This window comes from Bidens hawaiensis, unplaced genomic scaffold (assembly GCF_021521415.1).
Source record: "Bidens hawaiensis isolate Kalapana, Puna unplaced genomic scaffold, B.hawaiensis_p1.1 tig00001721_1, whole genome shotgun sequence".
In the NCBI taxonomy this organism is placed as follows: domain Eukaryota; kingdom Viridiplantae; phylum Streptophyta; class Magnoliopsida; order Asterales; family Asteraceae; genus Bidens; species Bidens hawaiensis.
In genome coordinates this window covers 441,870-459,441 of record NW_027491098.1, presented here as the reverse complement: position 1 = coordinate 459,441, position 17,572 = coordinate 441,870, and the positions used below count along the sequence as shown (strand labels likewise).

Sequence of the window (17,572 nt, the reverse complement as noted above, 5' to 3'; positions counted from 1 at the left end):
TCATGTGCATTTTTCCATTTAAACATAAATCTGATGTCTATAATATTTTTAAACAGTTTCTGGTTATGGTTGAACAACAATTTCACACCAAACTTAAACAGGTCCAAACTGATGGGGGTGGAGAATTTCGGTCTCTATCCACCTTCTTTCAGTCAATAGGCATTCTTCATCGTTTTTCCTGTCCACACACCAGCGAACAAAATGGTGTTGTGGAACGTCGGCACCGACACGTGGTTGAAACAGGTCTCACTTTACTTGCTCAATCTCATGTGCCACATCGTTTCTGGCATTTTGCCTTTGAAACTGCTGTCTACCTTATTAACCGCATGCCTTCACGCTCCAATTCTTCTCTCTCTCCCTTTCAATATCTTTTTCGTCATCCACCCGATTACTCATTCTTAAAAGTCTTTGGTTCACAATGTTTTCCCTACCTACGTCCTTACAACAGACACAAAATTGACTTCCGCTCCACTCCATGGTCTTTCTCGGATATAGCACCCATCATCATGGTTATCGGTGCTTTAACCCCGAAACCGAGCGGGCATACATTGCCCGGCATGTTCGCTTCAATGAACTCTGTTTTCCATTCAAATCTTCTCAACTTAACAATCTTCACTCTCCTTCACCCTCTCCCGACCCCTGTGTCTCTATATATCCCAATCCACCTGACACCGATGACTTTATCCCACCTTCCGTACAACAAAATACCACCTCTGCGGCTGGTAACCCACCAGACCAGCCTTCACCAGCTGATGTCCCAGCAGCGGGAATACCTATCCCACCTCCTCCACCACCTCCTATGCCTCCCCTAATTCATAACTACCATCGCCGCCAAAACGACCCTCCCAAACAGCCACCAACCAGCCCCAAAACAACACTCATACAGCCACCGAGCAGCCCCAAAACAGTATCCAGACAGCCCTAAACCAAGCCCAAACTAGTACTCAAACAGCTCCTCGTCCTCGACCTTCTAATCTTCGGCCCAATCCAAAACCTACCACACCCTACAACATATCATCCTTTACCTCTTCTACCATTAACCCTAACACCGAACCAGCCTCCTTTACTATCACCAACACTTTTCCTCAATGGCGTCAAGCTATGGCAGATGAATACTCGGCACTTTTGAAAAATGGCACATGGTCACTAGTTCCTCGTGTTCTCGGATCTAATATCGTCGATTGCAAATGGGTTTTCAAGATTAAACGGGATCCAAAAGGGACGATTCAACGTTATAAGGCTCGATTAGTGGCTAAAGGGTTTCGACAACAACCGGGTATTGACTACAAGGAAACATTCAACCCTGTGTCCAAGGCAACCACTATTCGTATTGTGCTTTCTTTGGCGATCACGCAAAAGTGGGCCCTTCGTCAGTTAGACGTTCAAAATGCTTTCCTGCATGGAGCCTTAAAAGAGACTGTTTATCTCCAGCAGCCACAAGGCTTTGTGGATCCTCACAAACCAGATCATGTCTGCTTACAGCACAAGCCTTTGTATGGGCTAAAACAAGCCCCACGTGCTTGGTTTCATCAGCTGTCTTCCACCTTACATCAGCTTGGGTTTCAGGGCTCCAAAACCGATCAGTCTTTGTTTATTTACACCTCTGGGGCCACGGTACTTTATATGTTGGTATATGTTGACGACATCATAATTACAGGTAATGATCCAAAGGCTGTTGATGCGGTTATTAGCCACCTCAGTCGAACTTACCCTATTCAGGATATGGGCAAACTTTCTTATTTTTTGGGTATTGAGATTGTTTCCAAAGGGGCAGACATAGTTTTATCTCAACAAAAGTATATTTTGGAGCTTCTACAAAAAGCAGGCCTATTGGACTCCAAACCCTTCTCTTCTCCAATTTCTACATCAGTAAATCTTGCTTTAGAGGACAGTCCACCATTTGCCAATCCAGCACGCTATCAACAAGTTGTCGGGGCTTTACAGTATGCCACCCTTTCCCGTCCGGACATTGCCTTGGCAGTCAACAAGGTATGCCAGTTTATGCAGTCTCCGACGGAGAATCATTGGTCCATGGTAAAGCGTATTTTGAGATACTTAAAGGGTACTCCCTCCCACGGCTTGCTTGTTCAGCAGTAGTCCACTCAAGTTCTCCATGCCTATGCAGATTCAACCATCAACAATCTGTCCGCTTTCTCAAATGCTGACTGGGCCGGGTGTCCAGATGACCGTCGTTCCACGGGGGGATTTGCTATCTATTTAGGGTGTAATCTTGTCTCATGGTGTGCACGTAAACAGAAAACTGTCTCTCGGTCATCTACAGAATCAAAGTATAAAGCTTTAGCTGATGCAGTTTCTGAACTCACGTGGATACAATCCGTTTTACAAGAATTACGGGTCCCAGTTCGCTCAACTCCTACATTGTGGTGTGATAATCTCGAAGCCACATACTTATAAGCCAATCCGGTATTTCATGCCCGCACAAAGCATATTGAAGTTGATTTCCATTCAGTTCGTGAAAGAGTCGCTAGAGGTCAACTCTCAGTACAATTCATCACTACAGATGATCAGATTGCCGACATCTTTACAAAGCCTCTGTCTACTCAGCGTTTTCTCTTTCTTCGATCCAAGCTAAGAGTCGCGTCCCGGCCTTAGCTTGCGGGGGATGTTAGACAAGATATTATTCCATATTTAAATATGTCTAATTCTTGAACCCTAAATCTGTTTCTCAGTTCTTTCTTGCAATTGAATTTGGAGCCCTAAGGTTAGTATTGCATTCCGTTCTTTTTTATTTGCAATTCTGTTAGAAGGTATGCTCCCCTAAATTGATTTGCTCTAACTTAACATCAGTTATTTGTTCAGATTTCGTTTGAGGATTCATCAATCGACTGCATTCATGAAGTTTCTGTTTCCCCTATCGTTAGTGGTCTTGATTGGACTTCTTCTTCAGAGGTAATCACGATAAAATGTTGTGTCATTGGATTGTGCGTTGGTTAACCTAATTTGGACTGATTCAGTTGGAGAAATTTGGATCTATATTCATGTATGCTTCATACAAACTCTAAATATATTTCATATTGTATTTTGTTAGGAATTTATTAAAAAAAAAAAAACTCTTCTTTGTTCAATTTTATAAGGTATTCTATTTTACTTTAAATTTAATTCTATTATGACTACATATATTCATGTTTACTTTATTTTAATTTTAATTTTAGTTTTAGTTTTTGGTTTGGGTATTAATCGTATCTGACTTGCAAAGACACTTTTAGGGTCAAATACATCAAGAGTTAAATTTTGATTCAGAATTTGCTTGAAATAATCAAATCAAGCTGATAGCTAAATCTTGTGGATCTTGCTGATTCAGAAAACATATGACATTATGTGGCAAAAGAGATATAATATTCAGAGTTTTATATTATAAAATCAACCTTTGAATTCATCAACATTGCAGGGAAGAGCAAGGTAAGCAGGTGAGATAAATAAGAGGTTGCTTAAATTTGGTCGTGTATTAAATGCAGTGATTGATCAATCGGGATATGTTCCATACAGGTAATAGTTCTTTACTACAAACATTATAATGTTAATTGTTAAATTAAACTTTTTTCTTGAATTTATGTTAGCATGGTATTAAAACATCATGGACAACAAATTAACAAGGTTGTTAAGAGGTTCATTAGGATGGGAAACGTAAACATGCATAATAGATTAATAGCTAATGTGTCAATGAGGTGGATTTTTTACCTTACCATTTTACTTTAAATTGTATAAAAGAGTTGACGACTTGACGTCCCCCACCACTGCATTACACATAATCTTAATAATTTTCGTTTGAAGTTATGCTTTTATTTAGAGTGTACGCTAATAAAATGTCTTTTGCTTTTATGCTTTTAGCGGTCAAGTCTCTATTAAAAAAAATAAAACATATATCTTTGGTGTTTAAACATATGTATTATGTCTTTGCTTGCATTATAGGAGTTAAGAGAAACTCATTGCTAGAATAATGCTCTAAAGTCATTAAACGAACTGTTAGCCAATACCAAAACCTAATTGAAGCTTGCATAACCTCTCTTCATGCTTTGAATACTATGTTTCTTCATATGCCTTTCACATTGAGCCAAATGTTACTAAGTTACTTACAGATAGACATCATTCACTGATGGTCATGATTATATGTGTGTTTGAAATCAATTCAGTGAAGTAAAAATATAGTTAATGCTATAAAAGAAGTTAAAAAAGAAATATAAACTATGACTGGAATTTAGCATGCAAATTATACTAAATTAAATGCTCAAAATCTAATGTGCAGTAGCATTGAGTCAATGGAAACACTAGAACATGAGGGATACAACACATAAGTGTCTATGAATTAATTAATGTATATACTAAGATCAGATCCAATTATAGCTTTTTTAGTGTTTTCGTTGCAGGGGCAAACATGTCGTTTTGTTTACAACAAACTTGCAGAAGTTTGATTATAGAAATATGGGATTTAGCACACTCAAGGTGCGCAATAGAGGTGGAATAGCTATTCTATTTACTGGTTATGAGGTAAAAATTTAAAAAATTGTTAGTAGAAGATCTCAAATAACAATTGTATTAATTTGTTGGTAACTAAATGCAGGGTTCCGAGGAGAAATTAAATACAAGGTTGGAGTAAATCAACACCTAAACAACCTTACAAACCAAGTCACGGTAAGTTTATACTTTATTTATCATTATAGTTCATATATCTAAAAAATGGATTGGTCAATTAAAATTTGATCCATACCGTAATGTACCGTGACTGGGTGAATAATGAGGATAATTTTGGACTGGTTTAATGGTGTATTCTGGCAAGATTATTACACTGTGAGGCTGTGAGCTCTTTAATTTTGGTAATAATGAGAATATACAAATCTAAATCCATAGATATATCATATATGAATACAACCAGTCAGAAACATGATAACGAAATGCTTATCACCAAGAATAGTGGGTTCGATTTCGCGATCAATACCATCCTTAATGCCATAGTTTATAGCTCAACTAATTTAGAAGTACAGGCCTGAACAGACTGCCCATGTGTCATCTTCTTTGATGGGTTGGATTCTTTAGCTCTAGCCGGAGGTGTTCCGATGAATCTAGGGAGTTATGGACTTCACGATCAATATCCATTAAAAGGTGCAATTTCGAAAAAATTACTTTAAGAGTCGGTCGATTTGGGTAGTGTTTTTGCCTAAAATGGGTAAAAATAGTTTAATAATTTGGATAGGGAATGGTCTCAAATGGATTGATATCCAGGTTTATATTTTACTAAATACTAAGTATAGTAACATGTGTTTATGTGTATGCAACCCTACATATCTTGCAATTGGATGTAGATATCTTTTTCGGTTGCAATGTTTCGCTAGGGGCGTGATAGCAAGCTATGGTTCATACATGTTCATTTTGAAAATGATTATAGTGCATTTTTCAATACTGAACTAGGGGTTGCTCAATTTTTAATACTGAACAAAAGCTCGAACTTGATTTTGTTCGGAGATTTGGCAAACTTTCTTATTGTCCAAGTTTACGATTATTTGTTTGTAATTACATGTATGATATTATTATTTATTGATATACTAACTAAGTATTATTGTGTTATGCTATATGGTAGATGCATTCGGCGGCAATCCTTACCAGGGAACCAATTGTGAGTTTAGTAGCTAACAATCGCAACAAAAGATAGGATTAAGATGGGATTTATACTTTGTTTGGTGGTGTTGAATCATCATATGTTGGCAAGGTATTATTATATCATTTACCATTTTACAGTTTGGTTCTTGATTTGATTAAATTGTAATTGGTTGGAAAAATAAAACGAAATCAAATTCAGTTTTACCTTTAATTTTTAGAAAGTTGTGGAATTAATAATATAATATATATTTGGTTAGAGATAATGATATTGTCGTATTTGTGTTGTACGGGTGTGTATTGTTCATTGTTGTTACTTTTCTATTAATTGTTTCTATGTCCGTATGCGGTTTGACTTCTCATCATTTGTTAAGCTGTTTATAGTAAAACATATAATAACTCTCCACAAAATTTCTAACCTAATGTCTTCATTAATGTGCTTGCATTCTTATTGTTGCCAAATTTATTAAATATTGAGAATGTAATATGTGTAATATGCATTGTTGCGTTTGCAGCTTATTCATTTAATAACCAATATAATTCCCATCATGCCCTTGTGTATCTTCACTACACCAGGTATAAACCGCGACAAAAAAAACATAATAACCAATACGATCTAACGAAATAAACCCTTTCTTTAACAGGTATAAACTACGACAAACAACAAACACGGAGATTTATGAAACTTTTTGTTTGTTACTCCAGAAGTAAAAAAATATAATAATTCTTCCCAAAATAAAATTATACCATAAACGAGACTAAAACCTAATATTCGTCTTACACATTTCCAATAGACGTGAATGTGAAGTTAACGTGTCAACAAAAGCCCAATAAAACAAGCTCATACAAATATAAAAGAAAACCACAAATTAACCTTCATAGACTATCTAAAATGAACAAGTCGAATATTTTGTTTTCTTGTCAAATGTGTTTACATTTGAATCCATTAATTGAATCAAAGCCCAATGTACTATCAAGCCTAAAATTAAAACTCAAACAACAAAATGTTTGGTCACATTATTTGATAGATTAACGAGAGATCATTTTAGGTGATCCAGTAAACAACGTATACGTTTTGCATCACCAAGCAACTCTAACAAGTCCATATATACGTAAATAAAACAAAAAAAAAGTTTACTCCAACTATAAACATAACATAGTTTATACATTCATCATTCATGTATCATTTAGTTTTAATACATAAACATATCATATAAGAAAAATATATATTTACAATAATAATGATAATAAAACTAAAAGTAACCCGCATGACACGCGGGCTAAAAACTAATATATATATATATATATATATATATATATATATATATATATATAATACGAGATTATATATATATGACGAAATATATTTAATTAGTATAAGTACATTGACTTGACATTAATTTTGTTATTTTTTTTTTACATTTTTTACAAATTGCGTTTGTGATTGATTATTTTTATACATGTCTTTATTAATAAACATGAAAACAACTTTATTTTAAAAAAAGCTAATAGTAATAATACATATATGGAATAACAAAGGTGTTTTGAAGTAGGGGTGAGCATAAAACCGAATTAACCGAACCGAAACCGAATAATCGAAAAAACCGAACCGAAAAAAACCGAACCGAAACATTAACCGGCGGTTAAATTTTTAGTTTTTCGAAAAACCGATTTTTGGGTTTAGGTTAGGTTATCCATTTAAAAAAAAACCGAAAAAAACCGAACCGAACCGATTAGACAAACCTATGTTTTCTACGTGTTTTTTTTAAGATGTTATGACTAGAAACATAACACCAAAAGAATCTACCATTGATGGGAATGACGATGATCAAGATTGGGTCTAAACTTTGAAGATAAGTAAGACAATGAATGAGGATTCAGGAAACCTTTAGTTTTTTTTATTAAGAACGTTGTTGAATTTTAAACTCTACTACTCAAACAACTTTGTATTTGTTTGGTTCCACATAACACGTGCCTATTTTTGTATTTTGAATTCAATATGTATGAGGTGCCATATTTTTTTTTTGAATTTTTTTTTATAATGTCTACTCAGAATAAAAAAAACGAAAATAACCTAAACCGAAACCGAAAATAACCGAAAACCGAATAACCGAATAACCGAAAACCGATTGGTTGGTATTCTAAAATAACCGATAGCTTAGATTTAGATTTGGGTTTTACCCAATAACCGAATCAAACCGAACCGTGCTCACCCCTATTTCGAAGTAGTAAAAATAACTAACATGACAAATAGGTGAGTTTTATATAACTTAAAGTTAACGACTTTAAAATTAAGGCATGATCTCTCTTTTGTTTATAGATGAATGTCTATGACGTGCAAAAGAATATTATCTGACTCATATACATCTTAAGAGCATATTAATTCTCTTTTATGTAATACTAGCTTAGTGTTCGCGCGATGCGGCGAGGTACATGCTCAAACCCGACATCAAACGTGTAAGCGGTGACCTCACTATAGTACGCATGTATCCTGACTATAGTATACATGTAATGCGGCATCAGATGTGTAACCATTCGTCGGTGAACATGTAACTCGGTCTGAAACATGACCCAAGTTCACCAGACCTGTTGCGGCCCTAATTGCATGTCACGTAACATTTTATTATTAAAATTTTAAAAATTATAGCAATACTATACTTAAATTAAAGAGAATAAAATGCTCGTTTTTACAGTGTAATTTTTTTTAAAAAAATATTAACATGTAAAAAAGTTATGGTCGTTAAAACTTTGTGGGGTTGTTGGTTTAGAATAAAGGGGTTAATATGTAACTATTTAGTAAGTTAACAAAACTTACCCTTAAGTTTAAGGACCATAATTGTAAGTATGTTTCAAACTAAATTATTAAAACTTTTAACCCCTACAAGATCATAGTAAGCAAAGACTATACTACTCCTAGATTTTCAAAATTGATTGCATTATTGATTGTACTTTAAGCAATAGTAATTTGACCACTTAAAATTTAAGAGATCATTCACTCACTCTTTATATATAGTAGAGATAATTACAAAAAACACTTTGAGGGGGCATAAGTGGTTCAATGAAAGAAGACTTTGCTTTTTGTGATCTCAAGTTCGATCTTGGAAACTCCCGAGTTTTATCACCAGTGGGCCTTTGAGTGGGTTTTCTCTTAAACTAGATATAACTTGGAAGTGACTAAGCGTTTTGTACAATTGGGTTAAGCCGGCTGGTGGTGGCCTTTTGCCATGACTAACCCCATACGACGTAACTTGACAATTCTTTGTTTGTTGGCTGTTAAAAAAAATCTTAAGAGCATTCTAAACTCTTTCCCTATTATTTTTATTCTTAAATAAAAATCACCTAAAAATACAACCGCTCACCATCCTTTTATCTAATTTTAGGAAAAGCAGATGTGAATCTCCATATTTGAAGATTCGTCACCCATCACAAGAAATTTAAACTACACATTAGGCTATGCGTAGTGAAGGGGTTACAGATTGGGGCGTTTGCGTCGTATGGCGCCCAGTCAGCAAAGGATGAAAATTTGTTTTAGGAGTGTAATGGTGTAGGGGCTACAATAGTAATATAATATATATATACATATATATCTCTTACACACATATATATAATAATAATAATAATAATACTTTTCTTCTTCTTCCGGGCGATAAAAGAACCCCGCCCCCATATCTCCTGGGGACCGTGTTCCGTGTTCGCGCCCCTTCTAGCCCCTTGTCGCCCAAACTCTCGCCCCATTACATATAGCCTTACAAGGTGACATATAATCAGCTAGTTAAATTATAGTAAAAGATGTAAAAAAAGGAATATAAAGATAAGGATTAGATGTATAATCAATGCCTAGGGGTGGCTGGGTGGTTGACGGCCACCCGACATCTCGTTAGGCCTAATTTTTTTTAAATATATTTATTTTTATTAAAAACAACATTTATATTTAATGTTTAAACTCAATTACATGACCACTAGCTTGGTCTAGTGGCAAAGGGGTATCACTCTCAACCAAAAGATTATGGGATCTAGTCTCATTTGAAACATGTTTAAACTTATTTTTATACAAAAGTTTTTTACGCAACCCAAACTATAACCAAGTAAACTCATATAAAAATTTTATTGTTTAAACCAACAAAATACTCTTTTTTAGTTAAAGCCCAAAAAAAATTTCGCCTTCGGGCTAAAACTTTTTTTGCTTTCTCGGAGCCGGGCCTGTGTATAATGTGGAAGATTTTTAAACATGATACATAAATTTAAGGAATTTTGTTTAATATGTGAGAGGATTCTTTAAATTTTTTAAAAGTGTTTTAAAGAGATAAGTAAATTTTGAGTAACATTGTTTATGATGCATTAAATTTTTTAATATATTTGAAGGTGTTTGTGAGTGGAAAAGAGAGAAAAACTAACGATAAAGATGTAATAAAATCTTATATATTTGTATATGAGAGATAAAATATAGTGTTTTTGATATAATTATAGAGATAGGGATAAAGAAGCTGTCAGGAATGCTTTAACATAACTATAACGTATCAAACACCTCATCTCGTCTCCATTTTGCGTCAATTTCTAACTCATTTTACTATAACAAATATATCTTCATTTTCATAGCAGTGGTAAAACCAGTGTTTTAAAAATTGGTTTTAAACCGGCCGGTTGAACCGGTTAAACCGGATTTCGCACAATAGGCCGGTATATTTGGCCGGTTTGTTAGAACATCGTACTGGGATTTTGTCTAAAATACCGATTTTTACCGGTAAACCGGTTTTATGCCTGAGAAATTTTGATATTTGTGCTCGTATTTTTTCAAAATTACTTTTAACTCAAAAATTAACATTCAAACATGTAAACTTTAGGATTATTTTTTAAAAAATTGAGTGCTTTTGCATTATTTTTTTTAATATGGATTAACTTTTAGATTATTTTTTATTATGGAATCATTTACTTTTGAGTTATTTTTAGATTTAAGTTACATTTATAGGAAATTATAAGGTAAACTATTCAACCGGTTAAACCTTCCGGTATAACCCGGTTCAACCGATTGTATCATTTTTTGGCCCAATCCAATACAAGTAAAATACCGGTTTTTAAAATATTGGGTAAAACTAAACTCGTAATGGTACGGTGTCCTCAATCGACATGAGAACATCATCATTCATAGTATATCTATTAATAACAAACTCATGCAATAAATCAGGATGATCTATTGCATCTATTTTTCCTTGTAATATACAAATAACGATATCGCTAACAGGACTCCATCCACCCCCATCTAGACATCTATATATTTTCAAAACATGGTACAAGTTTTTGTCAAGTTGTCAACAACATTCATTCCATTTCTTATTAAACAACATCATGCCCTATATTCACTAACCAAATTTGGTTTTAGTAAAGGGGCGTAAGACTTGGAACAATAACCTAAAGGTCGTGGGTTCAAAACCGATCCTAAGCGTCAATCCCCTTGCCGCTGAGTGAGGCTAATTTACCTCTCACGTGATGGGACGGTCTGACGTGGGCCGGTTTGCGTGTCCGGAATAACAGAACAATATTTGGTTTTAGCCTTTATGTATTTTAAAAAACATTTGTTTCCGTCCTCCTAGTACCGTGCCACATATCATAATACTAACACATAATCTGACACACACTAAACCTTAATGGTGACCTTATGATATAAACCATCAACAACATAGATATATAATCCGTGCTTTGCTTTTCATGTCATCTCAGTAACAAATATAAAACCAAGGTAGTTAAATAAATCCAAAAACAAAAATCAGACCATATTCCATAAAAGAAGTGAATATGAACTACTAGGCATCTATGCTTAGATGCGAAATCAATAAAAACTACATTGTTTTGTTAAAATCGACCTAAAATTAGTTTTTATTTTTCTTATTTCCTATTTTATCACATATTCTTCATCTCAAATTGATCATAAGTATTCCTCCTGTCTAAACCCAAACCTCCATGGATGACTACATGATGAAGGCCAACATTGATGATGCTTGTAATCAAATAATTGATGTGAACATTGTTCTTTATATGGAAATTAAATTAAATGTACTTTTGGCATATGGATTTGATTGTATTATTTATATTTTGTACATTGTGAAGTACACACATTAAATTGTATAAAAATTATTTTCTAGTTATGTTGTTTATATATATATATATATATATATATATATATATATATATAGAAAAGGGTTCAAATAAGAATAAGGAGTTTCCTAGGAATGGTAAGAACCAACAAATTTTTGACATTTGACATTACAAACTATGGTGAAAAAATAAATCTAGGAAATTATATCGGTTATAATGGTGAAAGAATAATTCTAGGAAACTATGTCGGTTTTTGGTAGTTTTAAATCTCAACCATTGATCAACATGATCCCATGGCTATGATTTATTCTTAGTCTTCCTAAGAAACTATTTATTTTTAGAATAACCCTCCCCTATATATATATATATAGTTATATGTAATGTAATATAATTTAATTTAATTTGTGGGGGATGTCCAGTGATCCATAGGTGAGCCTAATGTTTCATCTCCAGCCATGGTCTATTACTGATACACATTTGAAGGGCGGTGACTGTTAGTGAACAATGAGAAACAAAAACATATATAATTCTTATATCTTCTAAGAACTCAAAATCGTAAAACATGTTTGCCACAAATTATCCCGTATATTTTCTCTAAGCAACTAATTATTATAATTAATTCTGGATGTCACCATGAGGTTTGTAGCAAGATTGAATTTTTTCTGTCAAAAAGTAATAAAAATGGTAGGTTAATGGATGTTTCTTTTTGTCGACTGTTCTGGTTATTGTTTTCCAAAAAGTTAAATATGTCATTTTTGTAGAATATTTTCATTAAGACAACCTCCAGTCACCACAAAGGCTGCTAACCAGAAATCAACATATATAGTCATATAGAAGAAAGAGTCCATATATTCACTCCAAAGGTCATTGTCGACTAACTTGATGTTACTAAGTTACCACTTCTTTTTTATGTCGTTGGATAAAAAAATATTTTTTCACTAAACAATATCAATCAAGATTACTAATCAACCATGTTTAATTTTTTTTTAAATATTTTAAACGAAGACAGACTCATGACTACCAAACAAACTTAAAAATAAATAAGATAACAAATAACATAAACTCATATATTTCCTGATTTTAGCAAGTTTTCATCATGTTATGACTATTTACATACGATATGATAACCGAAACCTTCAATAACGGATGCTTGAACAATTTACACCGTAAACATGATGTCTAAGCATTGTGCATCCATTTGAATCATCATGAGTGTAGAAACAACATCATTCATGCTTAACCTTCGCTCCGGGTCAGCTTCCAAACACGCTAAACTCAGTTTAACCAGACGCGTGGCGAGTTCACCATGATCTATGACAAACCCGAGGGGCTGTCTAGCTTGCAAACGAGGGTCAATAAGATAATTTACCTTATCTTTTGCATACTTTTCATCACCCATAAATGCAATAACCTTTTCAGATAACATGACTTGTTCCCCATCATCATTCTCACACACAGCTTTCCATCCTGTAATTAGTTCCAAAAGAACAACCCCAAATGCATAAACATCAATCTTGGTTGACACAGTTCCTGATTCTATGTACTCTGGTGCATGGTAGCCCTTTGACTCAAGTGGACATTTTATTGATGAATTACCATTTTGCCCTTTTTCCGTTGACCTTGCAAGACCAAACTTTGAAATCTTGGCTCTTAGATCTTTACTGAGTAGAATATTATTACTATTGATGTCTTTATGAACATATGCTGGACTTGCAAAGTTATGCAGATATTGCAAACCCTTAGCAACATCAAGACCAATTCGAATTCTATCGATCCAAGTTTGATTTTCTTGGGAAGTCTTGTTTGCAAGCCAGTCTTTTAAACAACCGTTTTCCATGAATTCATAAACAAGAAAACAAGCTTTATCGTGTTCACAAACACCATAAAGTCCTATGAGATTGAAATGATTAAACTTTTGGAGAATTTTCACCTCTTTATTTGCATTTGCACCCATTTGTTTGATCACCACCTTCTTACCCCCTAAACTCCCTTCATAAACCGAAGCACTCAATCTGTTTTGCAAGCTAAAACCATCGCTAGCCTCCTCTAGTTCCTCAAATCGGTATATTTTAAAATTCTGATCAACACTAGCAATTCCAAGTTGAATATCTTTAGGTAACACCCATTTTATTTCCTTTTTGCCACTATTCTTTCGGTTTCGTTTCCATAGAAAACATCCGACACACAAACAACAAAGGATAGCCAAAACACTACCTACTATGACCCCAATTAATACTCGTTTTTCCGATAGATTTTGCTTTTGACCAAGTGTTCTTGTCATGGAACTCAAAGGTTCATTAGAAAGTGGGACAAGAAGAGTTGTAAATGGAAAAATATCATTTTCATTAGCAGAAGAAAACCCGTTTGCTAAGGCTAAATCTCGAGTGCTTACATTAAACCTTTTACTAATCTTTTTTAATGAATCTTTCCATGTGATCAAGTATGTCAAAAGAAATCTAACTCCCATTGTGGTTTGAGTTTGACTAACCGTAGGGCATGCACATCTAAGTGGCACTTGAAGGTTTTGACCAGGGTGCAAGTCATATTGGTCATAAATATTGTTTCTCATAAGTGAACTACAAGTGGTTAGACCTTGGTATGTGGAGTTTGCAATGGTAAAATAAGTGTCATCATCAGTGGGGATAACAAAAGTGGTGTTAGCTTGATAATACTCACCTATACAAGAACATGTAACCGGGATGATGAGCTCTTTGTTTAGTGGCAAGATTTTGTTGGACTCCATGATGTTGTTGATCCGAGCTAGACTCGTGTGGTCAACGGACATAAGCTTCGATATGGTCATAACCGTGTCGTATAGAGGTTGGGTTCGGAACATGAGGAAGGCGGGACAAGACGGTTTTATGCCGTTGCAGGCGTAGAGAAACGCTGGGGACGCTCCCATTTCGTCGCTGTTGTTACAATCCAAAACGAGGTTTCCTGAATACATTTGTTGAGCATGGGATTGGATGGTGAAAAACACAACCAACGTGAATATGAAATGAAAGAGATTCATGTTGAAAGTTGAAATGTTTTTTGGTTTGATTGTCAGGAACTGAAGTTGTGTTTGGAACATTTTGGTTTAATTGTTAGGAGCTAAATATTGAACATAAGTAGCTGATTTGAAATTTCAAAAACATGTTTTGTTGACTAAGTGAATGTGAACGATTACCAACTAATGTTTTTGGCTTTTCCCATTAAACAAAAGGGTTTGGGTGATGTCATATGTATAAGTTTCCACTCTTCTCAAATACAATATTAGGGGGGCAAAAAGGTTGAGATTGGGACATAAATACGTAATGATACCTACCAAAAAGGTGGCGAAAGGGAGTTTAATCATAAAAAAATTGATTTGGTATTCCTAATTTAAATGTTTAGTCGTGTGTTTAATATTTTTAATTGTATGTTTAACAAATTAATTAACATTGGGTGGAAAAATAAAAAACAAATACCTATAAAAATAATTTATATGGTCTCATCACGCTAGCCATTCTCCCTATTTTTCTCCTTGTCCAATGGGAAGAAGACTTTTTTTTCTTTTAACTAATTCGTCAATAAGATAAAGGAAAATGAGGAATAGAAATGATAGGTATAAGGACGTATAACATAAGTTGTGTGATGAAGTTGAATGATAGAAGATATGTTGAGGTGACACTAATGTATCGAATAGCGCCGTATTGCGAATGACATGTGTAATGCTTAGCCTAATAACCAAGTTTTTAAATATTGTTCCAAAGTAACTTATATTGTTAATGTTCCATTTAATGTAATTTATCTATAAATGGAAAGAGAGGAAATTCGGTTATTGTTTGATGATTGTTTTTTCATGTTGAATAACTTAGTGATTTTCTTTTACTATCATTTTCTGCTCTAGGTAAATTTAAAAGTAAATATATACATAGCAAGCAAGACTTATATTAATAAAACATTATAAGGTTTGGTGGTTAAATTATGAATACATATATACTTATTTTAACGGCAAATTTTATTAGGAAACCAACAAATAGTCTATAAAGGAGCTCGACTAGAAAAACTTACACATTCAATACAATTACCCACCAACAAAAACACACTAAAAAGAAAAACAAGCACCAAGCTTTCTAATCCACACCCACAAGCTTCCCTCTTCTTTTTTTAACGAAATTTGTTTTTGTGTTCGAAAAAAAAAGAACTCACACAACTCAATACAATTCCACACCCACAACTTTCTGTATGAATTATTTCGTATAGAAAGTATTATACTCATTAAATAAACTAATCATAATACAATATTTGTAGTTTCAGCCGGCATTAAATGATATATTACTAGGAATATAACGTCTGAATTTGGTTATCGAGTAGCTTGAGAAATTGAAAAGGTATAGGGCCTACCTACAATACATTTCCCATTGGAATTATTATTACATTTATCTCTCTTGCGTATATAATAAAATAAAAAGTGTGAATAAACAAATGAATGGAATGTTGTATATTCCTTCAGGAGTAAATGATTTGACAACGTAGTCAGGTGGCAGAATTGGTCTGCATATTGACTTTCATTAGTATCAAAATTAAAAGTTGGGTCATGTTTTGGAACCCAAAGACCAGAAAGACTTTAAAATGGGCCAGGCCAGTCAAGGCTCATTATCTACACTTTTACAGTTTTACAAGCTACAAATTAACATTACAAAAATCGGATGTTTACATTTTGTGCTTCTTAAATCTAAACTTTCGGATAGAAGTATAGAACCAATCAGCTTTCATCAATTTGTTATAGTATTGGTTTTATCACTTAACTATTACCGTCCGTATTTCTTTGAACGGCTTATTATTTTCCATTTTGACTTCCGGTTTCTTAATTTAATTTAGATGGCATATGGAAATGGGTTTCATTTGGCTTTTGTTGACACGAGAGAAAGAAACCATTTCGTACTTAGTTTACATATTTTATAAAGGGAAACATGTATGAAGCATTAAGGATCCGAGTATGCAACATGGATGAGTATTCTTTGTCGAGTATAGCATTGTATCAAACCATCCTGATCAAAACTATCAACACCAGTATTCATTTTCCATGTTTTCGATTTTGGTACCCTTTGGTTTCAGTATTTTTTTGGTGTTTTCATTGATATCATATCAAATGGTCCCGATATTTGTATCTTCACTCGTATTCTGTTTCGGTACCAATCTCATCCTTAGGATTTAATGTGTGCCTTGAGTGAGATTATAGTCTAACTGTTAAACCTTAGACAAGTGAATCAAGAACACCAAACACGATATTGCATAAAACGTTTATGCGACTATTTTCATTAATAAGAAACATGAACAAAATATTTTCTACTCTCTTTATTCTCTACACAAATAAAACATTTGATGGGTTTACATAACACCCACAATTCTAATCCTACTCAAACTAGGAATCACAATTAAACTAGACCTCTAATTTATTTAATAATAAGTAAAAGATAATTATGACACCAAGTAATTCAACTTGGTCCCTAAACTTTGGATCTTCACCAGACCGCCCCTTGAGATTTTCCGTATCACCCTTGTACTTTCTGTATTATCCATTTGGGTCCTTCAAGTTGCGATTGCTCCAAGTTTTACAAGATGCATGTATGCCTCATACTTTATTTATTTTTGTAATGTAGAAAATTATATATTCCTATTAAAGGAATTTAAATAAATTCGATTTTATTGTATCAATTTTGATAATAAAAAGTATGTACAAGTTTGTTAAGATTTCAATAAAAGTTCAACAGAACAACTCGACAACGAACCTTTGTTATTCATCAAAATGAGTTGATTGAAGTTATCAAAGCCGTTATATTATGGGCTAAAACTACTAATTGAATAAAATGTTCATATAGTGTAAGTATGTTTGACAACTTTCTAG

The 17,572-nt window shown here is 33.7% G+C and overlaps 1 protein-coding gene and 1 long non-coding RNA gene across 4 annotated transcripts; one reads left to right on the top strand and one right to left on the bottom strand.

Annotated features, from left to right (window-relative positions):
* The first annotated feature begins 2,665 nt into the window (after positions 1 to 2,665).
* On the top strand, positions 2,666 to 5,900 carry LOC143595121 (uncharacterized). 3 transcript variants are annotated; one of them, XR_013146473.1, is made up of 5 exons: positions 2,666 to 2,722; positions 2,821 to 2,910; positions 3,410 to 3,507; positions 4,386 to 4,506; positions 5,594 to 5,900. It is a non-coding gene; the product is annotated as an uncharacterized LOC143595121 (long non-coding RNA). The 3 variants fall into 3 exon arrangements; XR_013146472.1 differs by having other exon boundaries at positions 4,386 to 5,118; positions 5,620 to 5,900; XR_013146471.1 differs by having other exon boundaries at positions 4,386 to 5,118.
* Positions 5,901 to 12,798: 6,898 nt separating this feature from the next.
* LOC143595113 (lysM domain receptor-like kinase 4) lies at positions 12,799 to 14,961 on the bottom strand. Its single transcript, XM_077074236.1, has one exon. It carries the CDS (start codon positions 14,771 to 14,773, stop codon positions 12,860 to 12,862), a length of 1,914 nt encoding a protein of 637 aa, XP_076930351.1. The 5' UTR covers positions 14,774 to 14,961; the 3' UTR covers positions 12,799 to 12,859.
* Between the last annotated feature and the right edge of the window lie 2,611 nt (positions 14,962 to 17,572).

Excerpts from the sequence above, each read along its gene's own strand:
- LOC143595113 (XM_077074236.1), bottom strand. The coding sequence starts at position 14,773 with ATGTTCCAAACACAACTTCAGTTCCTGACAATCAAACCAAAAAACATT.